Raw genomic sequence first — 19237 nt, 5'->3', positions numbered from 1 at the left:
TGTCGCCGGCTCTCGCACCTGGTCTGACGGGTTGCTCTCTGGCTCTCCGTCATCGGTGGGCTCAGGCTTATGCCCCGTACCGTGGGGAGATGGTAGGCTGGGCTCTGGGTCCAGAGTGGATCTGGCGAGATCCTCCATTGGGCAGACAGTGAGAGGTGACCCATTTCTCACCAGAGTCCACTCTACGAATCCTCGAGAGAAAGTCCTTCCTGCTCCAGCAGACGGGTCAACGGGCCGAGGCGGAGTCCAGGCCTCAGAGGCTGGAGGCGGAGGTGAGGGAGACGCCGACTAAGGCGGCGCTGGAGGATGGCGGTCCCGCTGAGCTCGCACCACAATGATGGTAGGCTGAGGGCGAGCAGAGGGGCTGCCAGACGACAGCGGAGGAGGAGGCAGGAGTGGGTGGGAGGGTGGGAATTTCGGAGGAGCAGGCACTGGAGTGAGCTCTGGGGCTGGAGCCCTTCCTGGGCTTAACTGGAGTTCAGGAGCCCGTCCTGGGTTTAACTGGGGATCAGGAGCCCGTCCTGGGCTTAACTGGGGTTCAGGAGCCCGTCCTGGGCTTAACTGGGGTTCAGGAGCCCCTCCTGGGCTTAACTGGGGTTCAGGAGCCCCTCCTGGGCTTAACTGGGGTTCAGGAGCCCCTCCTGGGCTTAACTGGGGTTCAGGAGCCCCTCCTGGGCTTAACTGACGTCACTTCCTGCTTGTTGTTGGCGGCTGTACTGCGTTTGAGGAAGTGACGTCAATTGACTCCTGTTTGTTGTTGGCGGCTGTACTGCGTTTGAGCTCCGTCACTATATTCTTTTCATTGACTATTTTTAACTCAAATCAATTTTATACATCATCGTTTCCGTTTATATAACGTGTGAATATATCCTCTATTGTATTCTACAACAAAAACAATCAGAGCGCCTCGCTATCACTAGTTTTATTTTGATCTCCCGGGTCCGCTATTAGCTTTTAGCCCGTTAGCATCAGCGGCGTGGTTGCAGCTAACTGCGCTTACATTGCTAATACTCTATTCACACACATTACCACTGCTGTACTCACTGTTACTTGCTTTAATGGCGGATGAATGTCTCCACTCTGTGCAGCTCGAGTTCGAGGCTGTGGGAAAGCAGATTCGCGACCTGGAGGTGAGGCCCGGTGCACCCAGGACGCGATCTTCCCAGATGTCCTTCACTGCGACGCCGGGACACCACGGACCCTGGGTGTATCCACAGCGGAGGACGCGAGCCGGGTCCCGGGCGACGACTTCTCCCCCTCCTGCCTTCGACATCTCCATCCGGAACCACTTCCCTCCCCTCCGCGAGACAGGACGTGCCGCTGTGATCATCGGAGACTCCATCGTCCGACACGTAAGTGCTACGTTAGCCGAAGGTAAAGTGCACACTCATTGTTTGCCTGGTGCTCGTGTTCTCGATGTTTCTGCGCAGATACCCGCGATCCTCAGAGTGGTCGTGCTTCACGCCGGGGTTAACGACACCACGCTGCGGCAGACGGAGACGCTGAAAAGGGACTTCAGCAGCCTGATCGAGACGGTTCGCAGCACGACGCCCGCGGCGACGATCGTCGTGTCAGGACCACTGCCCACGTATTGACGAGGACACGAAAGGTTCAGTAGACTTTTTGCTTTAAATGAATGGTTGTTGTCATGGTGTAAAGAACAGAAACTGCTATTTGTTAATAACTGGAATCTTTTCTGGGAGCGTCCTAGGCTGTTTCGCGTTGATGGATTACACCCCAGCAGAATCGGAGCGGAGCTGCTCTGACAACATCTCCAGGACACTTCGCTCCATGTGACTAGTAAGACAATTCTCTAATAACTATTATGATGAGTTTTGTTCCACCCGCTTAAATGATAAAAGTACTTGCGCTGTAAAAACTATTAAGACTGTGTCTGTTCCCCGAATAGTGAGGTCAAAATATAATGTAGGATCTAGAAAAAATCATATCGTAATTAAACCAGAAAAATGTAAAGTAAATGAACAAAAACAATTTTTAAAGTTTGGGCTCATAAATATTAGATCACTCACACCCAAAGCAGTTATTGTAATTGAAATGATCACAGAAAATAGTTTTGATGTACTCTGCTTGACTGAAACCTGGCTAAAACCAAATGATTATTTTGGTCTAAATGAGTCTACTCCACCAAACTACTGTTATAAGCATGAGCCCCGTCAGACTGGTCGTGGCGGAGGTGTTGCAACAATATATAGTGATATTCTCAATGTTACCCAGAAAACAGGATACAGGTTTAACTCTTTTGAAATACTTCTGCTAAATGTTACACTGTCAGACATGCAAAAGACGTCTAATGTATCTCTTGCTCTGGCTACTGTGTATAGACCACCAGGGCCGTATACAGAATTCCTAAAATAATTTGCAGATTTCCTCTCAGACCTTCTAGTTACAGTTGATAAGGCGCTAATCATGGGAGATTTTAATATTCACGTTGATAATGCAAATGATACATTAGGACTTGCGTTTACTGACCTAATAAACTCCTTTGGAGTCAAGCAAAATGTCACCGGGCCCACTCATCGTTTTAATCATACACTAGATCTAATTGTATCGCATGGAATCGATCTTACTGCTATAGATATTGTACCCCAAAGTGATGATATTACAGATCATTTCCTTGTATCGTGCATGCTGCGTATAACTGATATTAACTATATGTCTCAGCGTTACCGTCTGGGCAGAACTATTGTTCCAGCCACCAAAGACAGATTCGCAAATAACCTGCCTGATCTATCTCAACTCCTATTTGTACCCAAAAATACACATGAATTAGACAAAATTACTGACAACACGGGCACTATTTTCTCTAATACATTAGAAGCTGTTGCCCCCATCAAATTGAAAAAGGTTAGAGAAAAACGTACTGTGCCATGGTATAACAGTAATACTCACTCTCTCAAGAAAGTAACTCGTAGTCTTGAACGCAAATGGAGAAAAACTAACTCGGAAGTTTTTAGAATTGCATGGAAAAACAGTATGTCCAGCTATAGACAGGCTCTAAAAACTGCTAGGGCAGAGCATATTCACAAACTCATTGAAAATAACCAAAACAATCCAAGGTTTTTATTTATAAAATTTTAGAAAAAGTTGTGTCTGCTCAATTGAGCACCTTCCTGCATAAAAATGATCTGTATGAAGAATTTCAGTCAGGTTTTAGGCCCCACCATAGCACAGAAACTGCACTTGTTAAAATTACAAATGACCTGCTTCTTGCGTCAGATCAAGGCTGCATCTCATTTCTAGTCTTACTTGATCTTAGTGCTGCGTTCGACACCATAGATCATGACATACTCATAGATCGATTACAAAACTATACAGGTATTCAAGGGCAGGCTCTAAGATGCTTTAGATCCTACCTGTCCGATCGCTACCATTTTGTTTACTTAAATGGGGTGTCATCTCATTTATCATCAGTAAAATATGGAGTGCCACAAGGATCCGTCCTAGGTCTCCTATTTTCAATATACATGTTGCCCCTTGGTAATATTATTAGAAAATACGGAATTAGCTTCCACTGTTATGCTGATGATACTCCGCTATATATCTCAACGACACCAGATGAAACTTCCCAATTATCTAAGCTAACAGAGTGTGTTAAAAATGTAAAAGATTGGATGACAAATAATTTTCTCCAATTAAATTCAGATAAGACAGAGATAAATTATTGGACCAAAAAACACCACACAGAATCTTGTAGGATTACAATCTGCAACTAGACGGATGTACTTTTACTTCCTCTACAGTCAGAAATCTGGGTGTTATATTGGACAGCAATTTGTCTTTTGAAAATCATATTTCCAATGTTACAAAAACTGCATTCTTCCATCTTAGAAACATTGCCAAGCTACGAAACATGTTATCTGTTTAGGATGCAGAAAAGCTAGTTCATGCATTCATGACCTCTAGACTGGACTATTGTAATGCACTTCTAGGTGGTTGTCCTGCTTCGTCAATAAACAAGCTACAGGTAGTCCAAAATGCAGCAGCTAGAGTCCTTACCAGGTCAAGAAAATATGATCATATTACCCCAATTTTACAGTCTCTGCACTGGCTACCTATTAAGTTCTGTATCAGTTACAAATTATCATTACTTACCTATAAGGCCCTAAATGGTTTAGCTCCTGCGTACCCAACTAGCCTTCTACCATGCTACAATCCATCACGCTCCCTAAGGTCACAAAACGCTGGACTTTTGGTAGTTCCTAGGATAGCAAAGTCCACTAAAGGAGGTAGAGCTTTTTCACATTTGGCTCCCAAACTCTGGAATAGCCTTCCTGATAATGTTCGGGGTTCAGACACACTCTCTCTGTTTAAATCTAGTTTAAAAACGCATCTCTTTCGCCAAGCATTCGAATAATGTATCTCTTAAATTGTGAGTGTAGTTGCATCTGCATTTTTATTCTTTAGCTTGGGTTAAACTAATTTTACTTTGTTGGATCAGCAGCTATGCTAATGATGTCTCTATTCTGTTTCTATGTTTTGCCACGGGATTTACATCCCGTGGTAACTAGGATTTACACAAGCTCCAGTCTGGATCCAGAACACCTGAGAAGAGATGATGCTGACCCTCAGAGGACCCCAGATGATCCTAACCTTGAATCAACAAACAGAACTAACAATTATTGCTACATGTGTGACTGCATCATATAATTACTATTAATTAATAATATTGATAGTTCATCGTCTAGCTGACTACGTCTTGTATTATTATTATTATTTTTATTTTTCTAAAATCCTGTCAAACGTGCACAAACTACTAGCTACTACTAAATATTGTAGAAACATAATTTTCTGTAAAGTTGCTTTGGAACGATTTGTATTGTAAAAAGCGCTATACAAATAAACTTGAATTGAATTGAAAAACTGGGGATCAGGAGCCCGTCCTGGGCTTAACTGGGGATCAGGAGCCCGTCCTGGGCTTAACTGGGGATCAGGAGCCCGTCCTGGGCTTAACTGGGGATCAGGAGCCCGTCCTGGGCTTAACTGGGAAACTGGCATAGGTAAATTGAAAACCCCATCAGGACTGGACGAGGAAACCAAGGACGAAGGAGGGCTGGACGGGACCAGCGGAGACATCGGAGAGAGGAGAGGGGGCAGTTCTTCCAGTTCAGGTTCCCAGTCTGTACGATCCTCCACCTCATTTTGACCCATTTGGCGCTCCACATTTTGCTCCCTCGTGGTGGGCAGTGTCGCCGGCTCTCGCACCTGGTCTGACGGGTTGCTTTCTGGCTCTCCGTCATCGGTGGGCTCGGGCTTATGCCCCGTACCGTGGGGAGATGGTAGGCTGGGCTCTGGGTCCTGAGTGGATCTGGCGAGATCCTCCATTGGGCAGACAGTGAGAGGGGACCCATTTCTCACCAGAGTCCACTCTACGAATGCGGCGAATTCCTCCCAAGGACCATCTTCGGGCGACAACGCTCTGCACTTGGAGTTCAGGCTGGCGTGATAAAAGGAGCAGAGCGCGTGGTCCGGGTAGCTGGTGGCATTAGCTAGCAGTAGAAACTGTCTGGTATGGTCCTCGAGAGAAAGTCCTTCCTGCTCCAGCAGGAGCAGGAGGAATTCGGGGCTATAGAGGGGATCCATCGACACTACGGAAAGAAAAAACTGTGGAAAAAACGGAAAACAAAACGGAGGGGAAAACACGCAGTTTTAAACTCTTTCAGGTCGGGTCTTCTGTCACGTTTACGCTGCCAGAAGGAACACGGAGCCGAGGATAAACGAAATAAGGCTTTATTTAAATCCTACACAGGGGATATCCAACATGGAAGACACACGTAAGTGGTTTGTAAGTAGTAAGTGGATAGTAGACCCGACAACACTGAACTCAAAGGACAAGGTTTAAGTACATGGGATAATGGGGAAACACAGGTGGATGGAATCACTAAATTACAGGGACATGGAACACATGGGGAATAGAATAGACACACCTGGGAACTAATCAAACCAAAGACAGAAACTGGGTCACAGGGGCAAAAACACACTAAATGAGTCCAGGTATGTAACAGGATAGGCTCCATTTGATAAAGCTAGTGTAAATAACAATATTCGCATTGTACATGCTAACAATGCAGAGTTTGGACACTTAAGTCTGGACAATTCCTAGGTGATTTAATATTTTATCTGAAGGCTCGTGCATAACTGCTTGAAATTAGACAAATACACTGTGATATATAAAAATAGATTTCTTCACATAAACACTTTTAGAGCCACAGCATAATAAAATAAAATGTAAGTTTTCTCAGTTTTCTCTCAGTTTTCAATTAACTCCTTGCAATTCTGACTTTTTCCTCAGAATTTACTAACTTAAGTCTACATCTTGCAGTTATGAAATAAACTAAAAAGTGTGAGGAATAAAGTCGGAATTGTGCATTCTGCCATTCTAAGAAAGAACTTCCATAAGCTCACAATTATAAGAAAAAAAGCTAACTCACAGTTAATTAGGTACCCGAACTTGAATACAAATCCATTTTAAAATATATTTATTTATTAATGGTTGCAACAATTCCCCATAATTCTAATTCATAAATTTAATAACCTATGTATTATTCTAAAATGTGGAAAAGCATAACATTCATAGTAACAATAAATGAGATGAGATAAGTACAAACATTTTGACTGGTGTAGCTAAACCAAAGTCATTGTATCATTACTTGCTGTAAACTTTGACGTGTGCTGGGCAGAATGATTCATTCTTATAGCATAAAAATGTTTACAGTTATGCTGTCCCATTTAAAAGCTCAAGCATGGAGGGTCAAAGGTCATAGCTCCATTTTGTCACCTTTGTGTATTCAGAGCCTCTGAAGAACCTGCTAAATGTTGGAGTTCTTAAAGCAGAAGAGTATTTTGACTTTCTGAACTCACTCAACTGTTCTTCACCTCTGTGAGTATGCTTGCTTGCCCAGTTTCCACTCCTACTGAGCACAAACGTTATGTCATACTGAAAGTCCATTTGAACATACTGTTAGTCCCTGTGCATTGATTCTGCCTTCAGTTCAATTAAACATCTTTTTTTGTTAATTGACTAAAATAGCAACCTGGCCTATTCTCATTGCAATCAGCATGTTCCTATATACATTAAGTTAATCCACATCCCCTCTTATAGCCACCTATTGCATCCCCCACCACTTTAGCTCTCTAGCTGTGTTTTAAAACCTAGTGAGCTTCTTACCTAGATTTCATAATAGTTGAAAAAAAAAATAGGTTGCATGATTATGCTGCCTTCTGTAACTCCATATTATTATTGTAATTTATTGCATATTATAAGGCAGCGCTGGAAGAATCGTTCACATGATGCATTCGATATTGCAGTTTATTTACAGCAATCTATTTAATCAATTCAAACTAACTGTAATGCTCAGTAGGGTTATTTGTGTGTGATATGTATTCTTTATTACAGTATCAACCAGGTATGCTGCATGGTCTCTGCTTGACTGGTTTAGCTGACCAATGAGTTGGTTTACCACTTTGACCAGCTAAAAGGTTCCCAAAGCCTCTGTATCCCAAATCAGACTAGTTTAACTAGGCAAGGATTTTAAGCTTTGTAAAAAAAATAATAATCACATAACATCCCATAAAAACCTACAACAGTAAGGTCCCAACCCTGACCAGCATTAACTAACAGTAAGAAATACATTTGTTATTATTCATCTTTGTTAATGTTAGTTAATTCTGATCCAATAAACATTTAAACTTTTTTTTTTTGTATTTAGGAATGTATTCTTTTGTTGAATTAACTATATATGCTTTTGAGCTTTTTTTTATTTTTTTAGATTAGTTATGTTTTCAAATGTGGTATACTATCGACAAATAAAACCTTATTGGAAAGTGTTGCCAGTTAAGAATATGACAACTGTCAGCCAAAAACAGATTCGGATGTTTCTCATCCAGCAGAGAAATAAGATATACCAACCAAATGGAAATGCACTCACTGAATATAAAAATATATCTAGATAGTATCATTGTTATTCAGTTCTGTGCTGCTGTCAGAAGAAGTGCCATTAGCAGTAAGTGTCTAGTAGTGGATACTGAGAAAGAGAGGAGTCCACTCCTGAGAGTGGTTTGAGGTTTTTTAGCCTTTCTTCCTGCTGCGCTCAAAGAGGTTATATCAGAGGAAGTGAGATCCAGTCACTTGCTGTTTCGGTAGCTGATCAGAACAGGTTCTATACCTTAAAACTTCCTTTAGCATCATGGCAGGATTGTTCAGGATCTGGATGCTTAAGGTCCTTCTCTTAGGACTGATAGATCCATCTCAGGCCTTCCTGCGTCCTCGCGTGTCGTTCTCTCAGGGTAAGTGAAGCTCAGATTGATAGACGATAACGAGAAATATTTTACTTATAGTAATTGTTGCTGATATCAGTCATTTGTAACCACATTTCTGACCGAATGTGTTTATGATATGAACAATTGAGAAATAAATTGTTTTCCTACCTGTAATGGAGTAGTTTGGTCTTCTGACTTCTGGACAAATACAAAAAATAAGCTAAACTATAATTGTGTATGTTTTACACATAAATCTCAAGCAAAACCTTTGCATTTGATTCACAGTAAATTTAAACTAATTTTAATAAATATGAGAGAGTAAAGAATCTAAGCATGTTCAGCTGAGCAAAGAGCACAGTCATGTTGGGCAAGCACACACTGTGTAAGTTTTGTAATCTTTCTTCTCTGAACTTGTGAGTTGTGGTTTTCTTTGTTATTACCCATTAATGTTGTTCTGCAAATTTGTGATGGTCTAAATGTTGCACGCTTGAAACCACTGCTGACCGATTTTCCCCACAACACACTCAAAGGCCTGCTGCTGCAGAGAAGTGTATGGCTAGTTTCTGCTGATGTCAGACATTAGTGACGTCAATTAGGAAAGAAAAAAAACACACACAAAAAAAAACTTTTATATGATTAAATATCATGAAATTTAATGATTATTTTGACACTGTGAGGGGTTTTACATGTGACTACTATATGTGTATTTATATGTATTATTTATTCTGATATACACTACCGTTTAAAAGTTTAGAATCATTATTTTATTATTTGTGTTTAACAAATGAATGCTTTTATTCAGCAGGGATGCATTAATTTGATTAATTTGTTTCAATTAAATGCTGTTCTCTTGAAGTTTCTATTATTTAGCGAATCCCGAAAAGACATTTACATGAGAATAGAAATGTGAGAAGCAATTAGCATATTAGAATGATTTCTGGAGGATCATGTGACACTAATGTAATTCAGCTTTGCCGGCACAAAAATTAATTGCATTTTGAAATATATTAAAATACAAAATACTGAATATTACTGTTTCTACTGTATCAAGCAGCCTCGGTGAGCAGAAAAGGCCTCCTTTGAAAAAAGTAAAAATAAAATAAAACCTACCCCAACCGTTTGAATGGTACTGTACTTATATACAACTTGCACATTTGATGTTCGCTTGATTTGACGCTTGCACATATTTCTCTTTGTCTGTATATGCAGTATTGCTAAACCTCGGCCTCGCTTATTTCCTCAGAACAAAAAGAGGAAAAGTGTGTCAGTGTTGTGGTTTCCTTTCTAAGTGTGAATATAAATACTATTTAAAGGAGAAGAACAAATAAAGATCCTTTTGTGTAAAATACATGTGCCAGTTTCTCAGAAATGTAATCTTATACTGGAGGGATCAAGGTTTAACTGGTGTTTTTTTTCTTCCACAGGAAGTTCAGAGCGTCTCTTGGGCATCTACCGCAGCTCCACTGTGAAGAACACCAGCTCTCTGCTGCTCAGCACTGATGCTGACACACTGTTTGTTGGTGCTCAAGATGCTCTGCTCTCCCTGGATGTCAGTCAACCTGATAGTATTACACTCAAAGACAAGGTGAGAAAGATTTTGTAAGCCTTCAGGAATATTGTGCTATATATTTCAGTTTAGAAAATTGATTCTCTAAAATTCTGTTATGAAGATCACCCTAGAATTGGAGGGAATATTACAACAGAATAATTGCAGTAATTTTTTTTTTTTTTTTTTTTTACATTTTTACAGTTGGAATGGACAGCATCTCCACAAAATATGAAAACATGTACAGTGGCCTCAAAGACGGTACGTACAATTGCTAACATTATACTGGAGCTTTATATATTAATATACATAATTGATCATAATAAGAAAAGTTTTTTAAGCACCAAATCAGCATATTAAAAATATATGACGCTGAAAACTGGATTAATGATGCAGATAATTCAGCTTTGCATCACAGGATAAATAACGCCTTAAAATATGTTCCAATAGAAAACATTTATTTTCAATTTTAAAAATCGTTTTTAGATAAAAAAAAATTTCTTTTTTCAAATATTATTAATATGAACAAAACATTGATGAATATATATGTAGAGCCCTAACAAAAAACAAAGAAACAACAAACAAAGAACACTGAATTGAAATGACATTTAATTCAGAAATCAAAAACCTTTTCATCATGGAAAAGGTAAATTTTTTTGCATGCATTGAACTTTTTTCTCTGTAATCATGTGAGTGACCCTGTGATTGCCAATAACTTGATTGCAGATTTTTACAAGCTTAATATTTATTATAACATACCTCTTATTTTTGAGCCTTATGCTTGCCCATAACAGGATTGTGGCAACTACATTAGTATTCTGCAATTTTTCAACTCTACACACCTTTATGTCTGCGGGACAAATGCATATAAACCACAAGCCATCATCATTGTAAGTTCAAATACATAAATTGCATAGATCTATAGATGGGCATTGAATGGATTGCTCTCTGCTCTAACAGACTGGACATCTCTGTTTTAGCCAGCAAGTTCTCTGAGCGCCAGCAGAGACACAAAGGACGCCAAAAACTGCTGTCCCTCCAGCTCCACCCAGAGGAACACAGCCACTATTGTTGGTAAGAGGGCAGAAACACAGTTTGGAATGACCTCAAAGGTAGTCTCCTCTAATTTACTGCTCTCACACATTTAACTCTGACTTCTCTGCTTACAGATGAAGAGCTGTATACAGCAGCCAAAGTGGGCTTTTTTGGGGTAAAAGTAATTTCTCGCTGTCACAGCAGAGGAACACGCAACAACTTGGAACTTGCAAATGTACCGAAATTGCTACAGGGTTTGTATATTTTGTCCCAGAAAATAATGCTACCATGATGCTCTGAAAACCTGTTCTAACATACAGTATATAGAGTTCGATCTTGACGGCCTAGTGGTTATATGGCCCAGTAACATGACTGAAAAAGGAGTTGCTACTGTAACCTTGAGGGAAGCATTTTCACACTTTGGTTTGTTTTTCTCTCAGATCCTGAATTCATAAGTTCAACACAAGTCGCTAGTGAAAGAAAGATCCTGCTGTTCTTTACTGAGCTTGGGGACTTGACTGGAGACTTACTGCTGAACTCTTTTATTGTGTCTCGTGTGGCACAGGTCTGCACGGTGAGACTTCATTTTTCTCCTATTCTGAGTCAGAAAAAAGAACCATTAACATAAATTACAAAGATTATTTTGGATTATTTGTCAGCAAAAACTGCAAGAGCTAAAAACACTGAAGTGAACTTTGTGTTCTGTTTAAAATAAATTACAGCGGTTATGGTTGCAAAATTACCTGTATAGATTTATGTTCCCCTATTGATTTTTAACATGCAAATTTGGATTGATTTGATTCTGCTTAATGCAATCTTAATGGACTGTTTAACGCGAATAAAAATAAATAAATAAAAACCTTTTAAACTATATCAAACATGTTTGATATTTTGAGCCGATTCCAGAATACATAAGGTTTTGATTTGTCACCTGTCTCCTTTTTCTTTGAAAAATATTTTTTTATCGCCAACTATCTGTCAGTGATGGTAGTACACTTTAACAGCAGATAGTATTTTCAAATGTTAAGCATTTGAAATATATTATGACTGCTTTTAGACTGTTTAAAAAAATTCATATCAACCATATATTGCAAAAAGAGGCACAGATATTGTTAAAGACACTCAAGAATCTCCATTGACCCCTAGCAAAATCATATACACAAGAATATACAAAACTCTCTCTACATAATTATTTTAAAATCTAAAAACTTTTTTTGTAGTTCTTTTTGTAATGTTTTTGCATAAGTCATTTTAACAAACTTAGGATATAAAATATGTTTTTTACTCTCATCTGGGTCAAAAAAGACCCGAACAGCACATAAAGAAAGCATATGTGCCTGTCTAGTTTTAAAAGGCTCATCAAAATGACTTTTTTTAATGAAATTATTTTCACACCAGGATGACAATGGAGGAAGTCTTACCTTACAAAAGCGCTGGACATCCTTTGCTAAGGCTCAGCTGGTCTGCCAACAAGGGGAAGAACTCCAGTTCAACAAGCTGCAGGATATTGTCAAGCTTCCCCCAACGGACGATGAGTCTCCAGAAAACACTCTTTTCTATGGGGTCTTTACTTCACAATGGTGCCAATTATTTATCAAACCTGACATCATGATATATATATACAATTCATACGACATCTGTGTAAATGTTTTCTTCCCATCCCTCTCTGTCTCTCTTAGGGCAGTTTCATCTGGTCTGTCAGCAGTCTGTGCTTTCAGTCTAACAGATATTAAAGCAGCTTTCTCAGGTGATTACAAGACATTCGATTTGAATGGAAACCACTGGACACGCCAACCAAATGTAGACGGTAAACTCGGCAAGGTAACACAGACTAAGAGAAGCAATAGTATTCAACACTAACTAGCAGCAAATAATTAATATAATTTTTGAGAGATATATTTATTTAAAAAAGTTAATTATATTATTTTTATTAAATTATTTAAATAATATTAAAATTATCTTTGCAATTCCACTTGGTGCCAGAGATTATACACTAGTACACCATTAAAGTCAACTCCTGTTTACACTTCTCAGGAAATCCACTGCCAGTGGTTTAATTATAGCAACAAATTAAATTAAACTAGGACCAGAGAATATATTTTAACATTCAGACAATGACACACAGCAGCTTTAACCCTTGTGTAACCAGATTTATATAATGTCTTCACAGTGTGGATTATTCAGTGACAATAACCGCATGTTAAACATTGTTAAAAAGAGCTTCCTGACTGAAAAAGCTGTGCGTCCTGTTGGGAAGAAACTGATTTTGTCCAGCACAGAAGAGCAGTATAGCCGTCTAGCTGTTCAGAGAGCTCAAGCTGCAAATGGACACAACTACACCATCCTTTACCTGCTCACCGGTACACACATACATTTTGATACATTTTGATTTAATTATTTCTCCTGTTTATTTGTGTGTGACCTGATGTCCATTTCTATTTTTTTTTCAGAATCTGGCTTTCTTCATAAAGTCGTCTTTCTGGTGAAAGGTCCTCATATCATCGAAGAAATTCAGATTTTTAAGGCACCACAGACTGTGAAAAACATCCTCCTCTCTACCAGCAAGGTATTTTTTTGTCTTTGTTTGTCTTCTTTTTTACTCAAACAGTGGTACATTTTTAAACACTAACCTAGTGAGCTATTTCACCTTTAAAGTCGGCCTAAAATGGGAATTCACCCTATCAATTATTTTTTTTTATTGTGAATGATTCATCCATGCATATGTTTCATTTTTAAGACTATTTTTTTGTTATTACTCAACCCTCCATTGAAACGACACCCACATATATATATTTGGCCAAAAAAGTGTCTTGCTCAAAACTATAATGTCTTATGATGTACATAGACAAGGTCTTGGGGGTGGGTCCATAATTGATTAGATGTATGATCAGGTTTCATGTAATGGTTTTTGTAAACTTCCAGGGTGTGTTGTTCATCGGCTCTTCTGATGGTGTCTTCAGTGTGCCTGTCTCAAACTGCTCAGCTTATCCAACCTGTGCAGAGTGTGTGTTGGCACGTGACCCTTTCTGTGGATGGGACTCAGAGACCAGAGTGTGTGCTACTGTGTCCGGACTTGGGTCTAACCTGTGAGTTTTCTGCTATGCACCAATGTCTGAAATTAAAGTTAAGATCTTGTACAGTCATACTCATAACTAAATGGGCCACTTAAAAAGCAAAGGTCAATCTAACCCAGTGTTATTTTTGTATTATTTATATACAATGAGTATTTGTTATATTTTGAATTAGCTTTTATGTTTATATTTTAATTAAGCTTTACTAATTAGATTTTATTTGAATTAATTATGATTTTCTTTCAGTTTATTTATATTTTTCCCTCACTTTAATGTATTTTTAGTTTAGTTTTAGACATTTTAGTACTTCAACTAATTTTTTGTTTTTCATTGAAGTTTTTTTTTCATCTAATATTTGTATCTTATTTTATTTTATTTAAGCTTTTTTCAATTAACCTGAAAACATAGTTACATTTTAGAAATTAATAGTTTTAGTATTAGCATTAACCACACTGGTGTGACTGAGATGAAAAGTGGCACTTTTATTTTATATTTTTTGCAGAGGTGCTTTCATCTGAAATGTCAGATACCTCACTATTATCCATATCTTTTTGTATCTCAAACACAGACAGCAGGACGTGGAAAGTGGAAATGTCAATGAACAGTGCACAGAGTTCAAAAATACTGCTGCTACAGGTAAACACATCTTCTGTGTGTCCCACAGGACTTGAATTTTAATGTCATAAACCACCTCAGACTGTTTTTTGAAACTATTGCCCGATTTTTAATTCATGATCACCAATAAACAGTGTAAGTTTCTTGTTTAATGTAAAAATCTAGTGTGATATTTTTCGCATTCAGGCAGCTTATAGGAATAGTTTACAAAAAAAGAAAAAATAATTTTTGCTTAAATTTACTAACCCTCAGGCAATCCAAGATGTAGATGTGTTTGTTTCTTCATTGGAAAAGATTTGGGAAAATAGCATTACATCACTTGCTCACCAAATGAATCCTCTGGAGTGAATGGGTGCCGTTATTATGGATTATGGGCTGGTATCTTTAGTTTAAATTTCAAACGCTTTTTGCTTTACAAAACATTAACAGATGAACTGGATTACTTGTAGATTATTGTGATGTTTTCATCAGCTGTTTGGACTTATTCTGACGGCACCCATTCACTACAGAGGATCCATTGGTGAGCAAGTGAAGTAATGCTAAATTTCTCAAAATCTGTTCAGATGAAGAAACAAACTCCTCTACAGTACATTTTCAGCAAATTTTAATTTGAACTGAAATATTTGATTAAACTGATATCTTTGTCTTTCTCCAGAGACACGGATTGCACAGTTTAATGAGGTTGTGGTTCTACCGTGTCAGTCTCGGTCCAGATTGGCGGAGGTGACTTGGAGGTTTTCAAACAACAGCATCGTTCCCCAGTGTTCAGCATTTTTCCCGTACATGCAGTGGGCAGATGGCAGTCTTGTCTTCCCCGTCACTCCAGAGACCGTGAACACCTACCGCTGCGTGTCAGAGGAACTGGGCTTCAAGCAAACCATCACCTCCTTCACTGTAACTCTACCTGTCATGCCTCGTTCTTTCCCTTCTCCATCACACCAGAAACCTGAGGTCACCCTGGACTCCGGTCAAGGCGTGGAAATAGAGCCCATCCCTGAGGACTACACAACACTTGAGCTTGATGAATCAGAACCTACAAAAATTGAAAAGACTGATGCATTTACGACATCAGACAGGAGCGGTGAGAAAAATGCTTGGTCTAGTCATCAGTCTACTATGAACATGAACACAGCTGGAAAAGACGCTGTTTGCATTGCACAGGAGAGTTACTACACTGAAATGGTTGCTTTTTGCCTCTTGTTTGTCATTTGTCTCTTTGTATTCATTGCTTTTGTGGTCCTTTGGAGGCACAGCATGAGGTGCAACAAAACCACCCCTCAGAAACAATCTAAAGACACTAAATCAGACAATATCTGGCAAAGAGAACTGGAATAAAAGAAATACTGAGCCCTAAAACCAGCAGTATTTATACTGGAAGATTAAACAAACTAAAGAATGATTCTTGAACCTTATTTAGTTAGGAAAATAACAACATTTCCACTATGAAATAAATCTGAGCTGATTGCTGGAATGTTACCAATACATTTCAATACCAATATTTATAATCATTTGATTTTATTAATAGTTTATGATTTTAGGTAATAATGCTTGTTTTGTTAAAACCATTCAACGCTGAAATACAAATTTTAGGGTAAGACAGCTCTTCACCATGAAAAAAATCATCTTGTTTGCAAAAAAATACCTAATAGTACATAAATTGATTACACCAAATAAAAAAATTAAAAAGTATTTTTTTAAATTTCAAATGGGTGGAACAGGTGAGAATCAGGATTAGGCATAAAACATTTTGTCTTGTGAATCATTCATACATGTGCAAATTGTCTGAAAATTGAACAAATAATTGTAACGTTACCTGCATGGCTCAGAGGAAGATACTGTAATAAACCTCTAATTGGGTTTAATCAAATTAATGGATGACAGAGGGTACATCACAACACCAGTACTTCATAGAAAATTATCACTTTATTGACAATTGTATATAGAAAAATATAACCATTATGTAAAGAAACATTTAAATAACTTCAATGAACATTTACTCTCCTCACTTGAACAAATGGCACAACACAAGTGAAACTTCAACACACTGCATTACACTACACTGCACTCCTGTGGTTATTCCCAGCCCCGCAAGGCAAACTAAACCTTGAACGGGCAAGGAATCAGTTTAAACAGCTAACGTATGAATCATTCTGTAATTTGTGTTCTGTGATTAATTTCAGTAAATCATTCTACATCTTTAATTATTGCCTTTCTCAAGAATTATGTAAATACATAGGCATATCTCTATTATTTATACAGTTCTATATAGAGTAAAAATGCACAGATCTGTACATGAATCAGTGTACTGTTCCAGATTCCTTCACATTATTTATTGCTAAGTCTTGCTAAATTTATTAAAAAATTTTGTTCTCATGTCAGATGTGTTTGTATGCATGCATGTTTGTATGTACCAGGAGCACCTTAACAAAAAAAAAAAAAAAACATTATTGTGTGTTTGCGCACACCTGGCAAATAAAGCTAATTCTGATTCTGATATATCATTAGAAAAACAGTCCTAACATTTCAACATTTGGAATTGAGAATATTTCACCAATGCATACATTAAAAAAAACAAAAAAAACTTATGTCTTCAAAGATTTGTCCACTTGGAGAAAATATTTTTCATCTGAAAATGTATTATATACAATATCCAGTAAAAAAAATAAAAATATTATAAGGGTGCATCATATCTCAATAATTTTTATGAGATTTTAAACGAGAATTGTATAGTTTTGTGTGTGTGTATGTGTGTGTGAAATTAGTTCATAAAAAGAGTTGACCTTTAAGTAACATAGCTGTAAAGAAACAGAATTATCTGGTGGACTGTCAATTCTGTTACACTATTGTCAGCATTGTTTACTCTACCCTTGGTAACAGAGTTTGACGGTTACAGAACTGACTATTTTATTTCATTTTTGCCAAAAACTCCACTTGCTACCATAGATGCAAAGAGCACATGGCACTAATGAAATAATGATTAAAATACCTTAAATAACCCAATTTGTGTTCGGTAATAAATTTTGTTTTGCTTTTGCTATTGTGGTAACAGTGTTGACGTTCTTAACTCTTGGTATAAGAACTTTTTCGATTAAAATATTTTCTCAGAGAGAGCACACATACTTTTCAGTGCTTCAGATCTTATCAGTGAGGGAAAGTGTCATCATTTCCTGCATCTTACATAGTTGTGGGAGATAATTCCACTAATTTAAGGGGAAAATATGGTACGGTAACAGAGCTGACACAAGATTTATGGACACACATTTTTATTTAATTTAATGTTGTAGAATTAAGCAAATTAGTATTTAGGGCTTTTATATAATTACCGTATTTTTCGGACTATAAGTCGCACCTGATTATAAGTCGCATCAGTCCAAAAATACGTCATGATGAGGAAAAAAACATATATAAGTCGCACTGCACTATAAGGCTACGTTCACACTGCAGGCTGAAACGACCCAATTCCGATTTTTTTGCCCCTATGCAACCTGTATCTGATCTTTTCATGACAGTCTGAACGACACAGATCCGATCTTTTCAAATGCGACCCAGGCCACTTGGGTATGTGGTCCTAAATCCGATACGTATCTGATCTTTTGAAATGCAACCTCCATCTGAACGGCCAGGTCACATGTATCAGACCCGTACGTATATGCTACAAACGTTATAATTCTGCGTTGAAGTAGGCGGGAATGAGAAGATAAACAACAACCATGGCGGACGATGCTGCTTAAATAACTTTAATATTGCTAAACGAGCTCCGCTGTTGACTACACTGTTGTTGACATCCATGTTTAGCTACTTCCGCAAACAACGAGTGACGTCGTTGGCCGTTGAGTACTCTTCTGCGCATGCGGATCACTTCTGGGTCATTTCACGTTCACACAGGAGATCACAAAAGGTCGCATTTAATTGGAAATGTGAACGGCCTTGCAAAAAAATCTATTTTTTTTCAAAAAATCGGAATTCAGCATTAAGCCCTGAAGTGTGAACGTAGCCTATGTCACATTTATTTAGAACCAAGAACCAAGAGAAAACATTACCGTCTACAGCCGCAAGAGGGCGCTCTATGTTTTCAGTGGTAGACTACAGGAGCACTGAGCAGCATAGAGCGCCCTCTCGCGGCTGTAGACGGTAATGTTTTCTCTTGGTTAATTTGTCTTCGTTCATTTCTCTTGGTTCATGTCAACTTAATTTTGATAAATAAGTCGCACCTGACTATAAGTCACAGGACCAGCCAAACTATGAAATAAAGTGCAATTTATAGTCCGGAAAATACGGTATTGAATATTACAAAAAGTATTAAGTAATATTAAAAGTAATAAAATATTTTGCTTACACAATGATACATGATGGAACAACAAGAAGTCATGATTTTGAGATATTTAAGACACTTTTTATTTTTATTGACTATACACTGTAAAAAATCACTGTGATTTTAATGGTAAAAAAAACTGTGAAAATGCTACAGTACAAACCTATTAAACAGTTAACGGTAATTTACAGGGGGAAAAAACTTAAACTGACGTTCCCGGAATTCTCTGTGTTGCATTTCAAATTTTGTTTGAATTTAATGTATTTTCTTTTAAATAACTATGTTTCTTCAATTTTTTTTCTTATCTGTTATGTTTATTAGGGTTGTATGTTACATAGAATGTTGTTAAATGAATGTTTATTGCATATTTCAGTTTAATGA

General features: G+C 38.0%; 1 protein-coding gene across 1 annotated transcript; it reads left to right on the top strand.

The window, feature by feature from the left end:
• The first annotated feature begins 8204 nt into the window (after positions 1–8204).
• LOC132103529 (semaphorin-4A-like) lies at positions 8205–16124 on the top strand. Its single transcript, XM_059508645.1, has 14 exons — positions 8205–8304; positions 9702–9862; positions 10028–10084; positions 10618–10713; positions 10804–10897; positions 10993–11112; positions 11299–11432; positions 12257–12438; positions 12538–12679; positions 13029–13218; positions 13309–13424; positions 13781–13944; positions 14498–14565; positions 15200–16124. The coding sequence occupies exons 1-14, from the start codon at positions 8205–8207 to the stop codon at positions 15877–15879; spliced, it is 2304 nt and encodes a 767-aa protein (XP_059364628.1). The 3' UTR covers positions 15880–16124.
• Positions 16125–19237: the final 3113 nt, after the last annotated feature.

The sequence above is a fragment of the Carassius carassius genome, chromosome 24 (genome assembly GCF_963082965.1).
Source record: "Carassius carassius chromosome 24, fCarCar2.1, whole genome shotgun sequence".
Taxonomy (NCBI): domain Eukaryota; kingdom Metazoa; phylum Chordata; class Actinopteri; order Cypriniformes; family Cyprinidae; genus Carassius; species Carassius carassius.
This window is presented reverse-complemented; position numbering and strand designations above follow the sequence as displayed.

Coding starts and splice junctions, on each gene's coding strand:
- LOC132103529 (XM_059508645.1), top strand. CDS start 8,205: ATGGCAGGATTGTTCAGGATCTGGATGCTTAAGGTCCTTCTCTTAGGA. Junction 11,113..11,298: donor TGTACCGAAATTGCTACAGG/GTTTGTATATTT, acceptor TTTTTCTCTCAG/ATCCTGAATTCATAAGTTCA. Junction 13,425..13,780: donor TCCTCCTCTCTACCAGCAAG/GTATTTTTTTGT, acceptor GTAAACTTCCAG/GGTGTGTTGTTCATCGGCTC.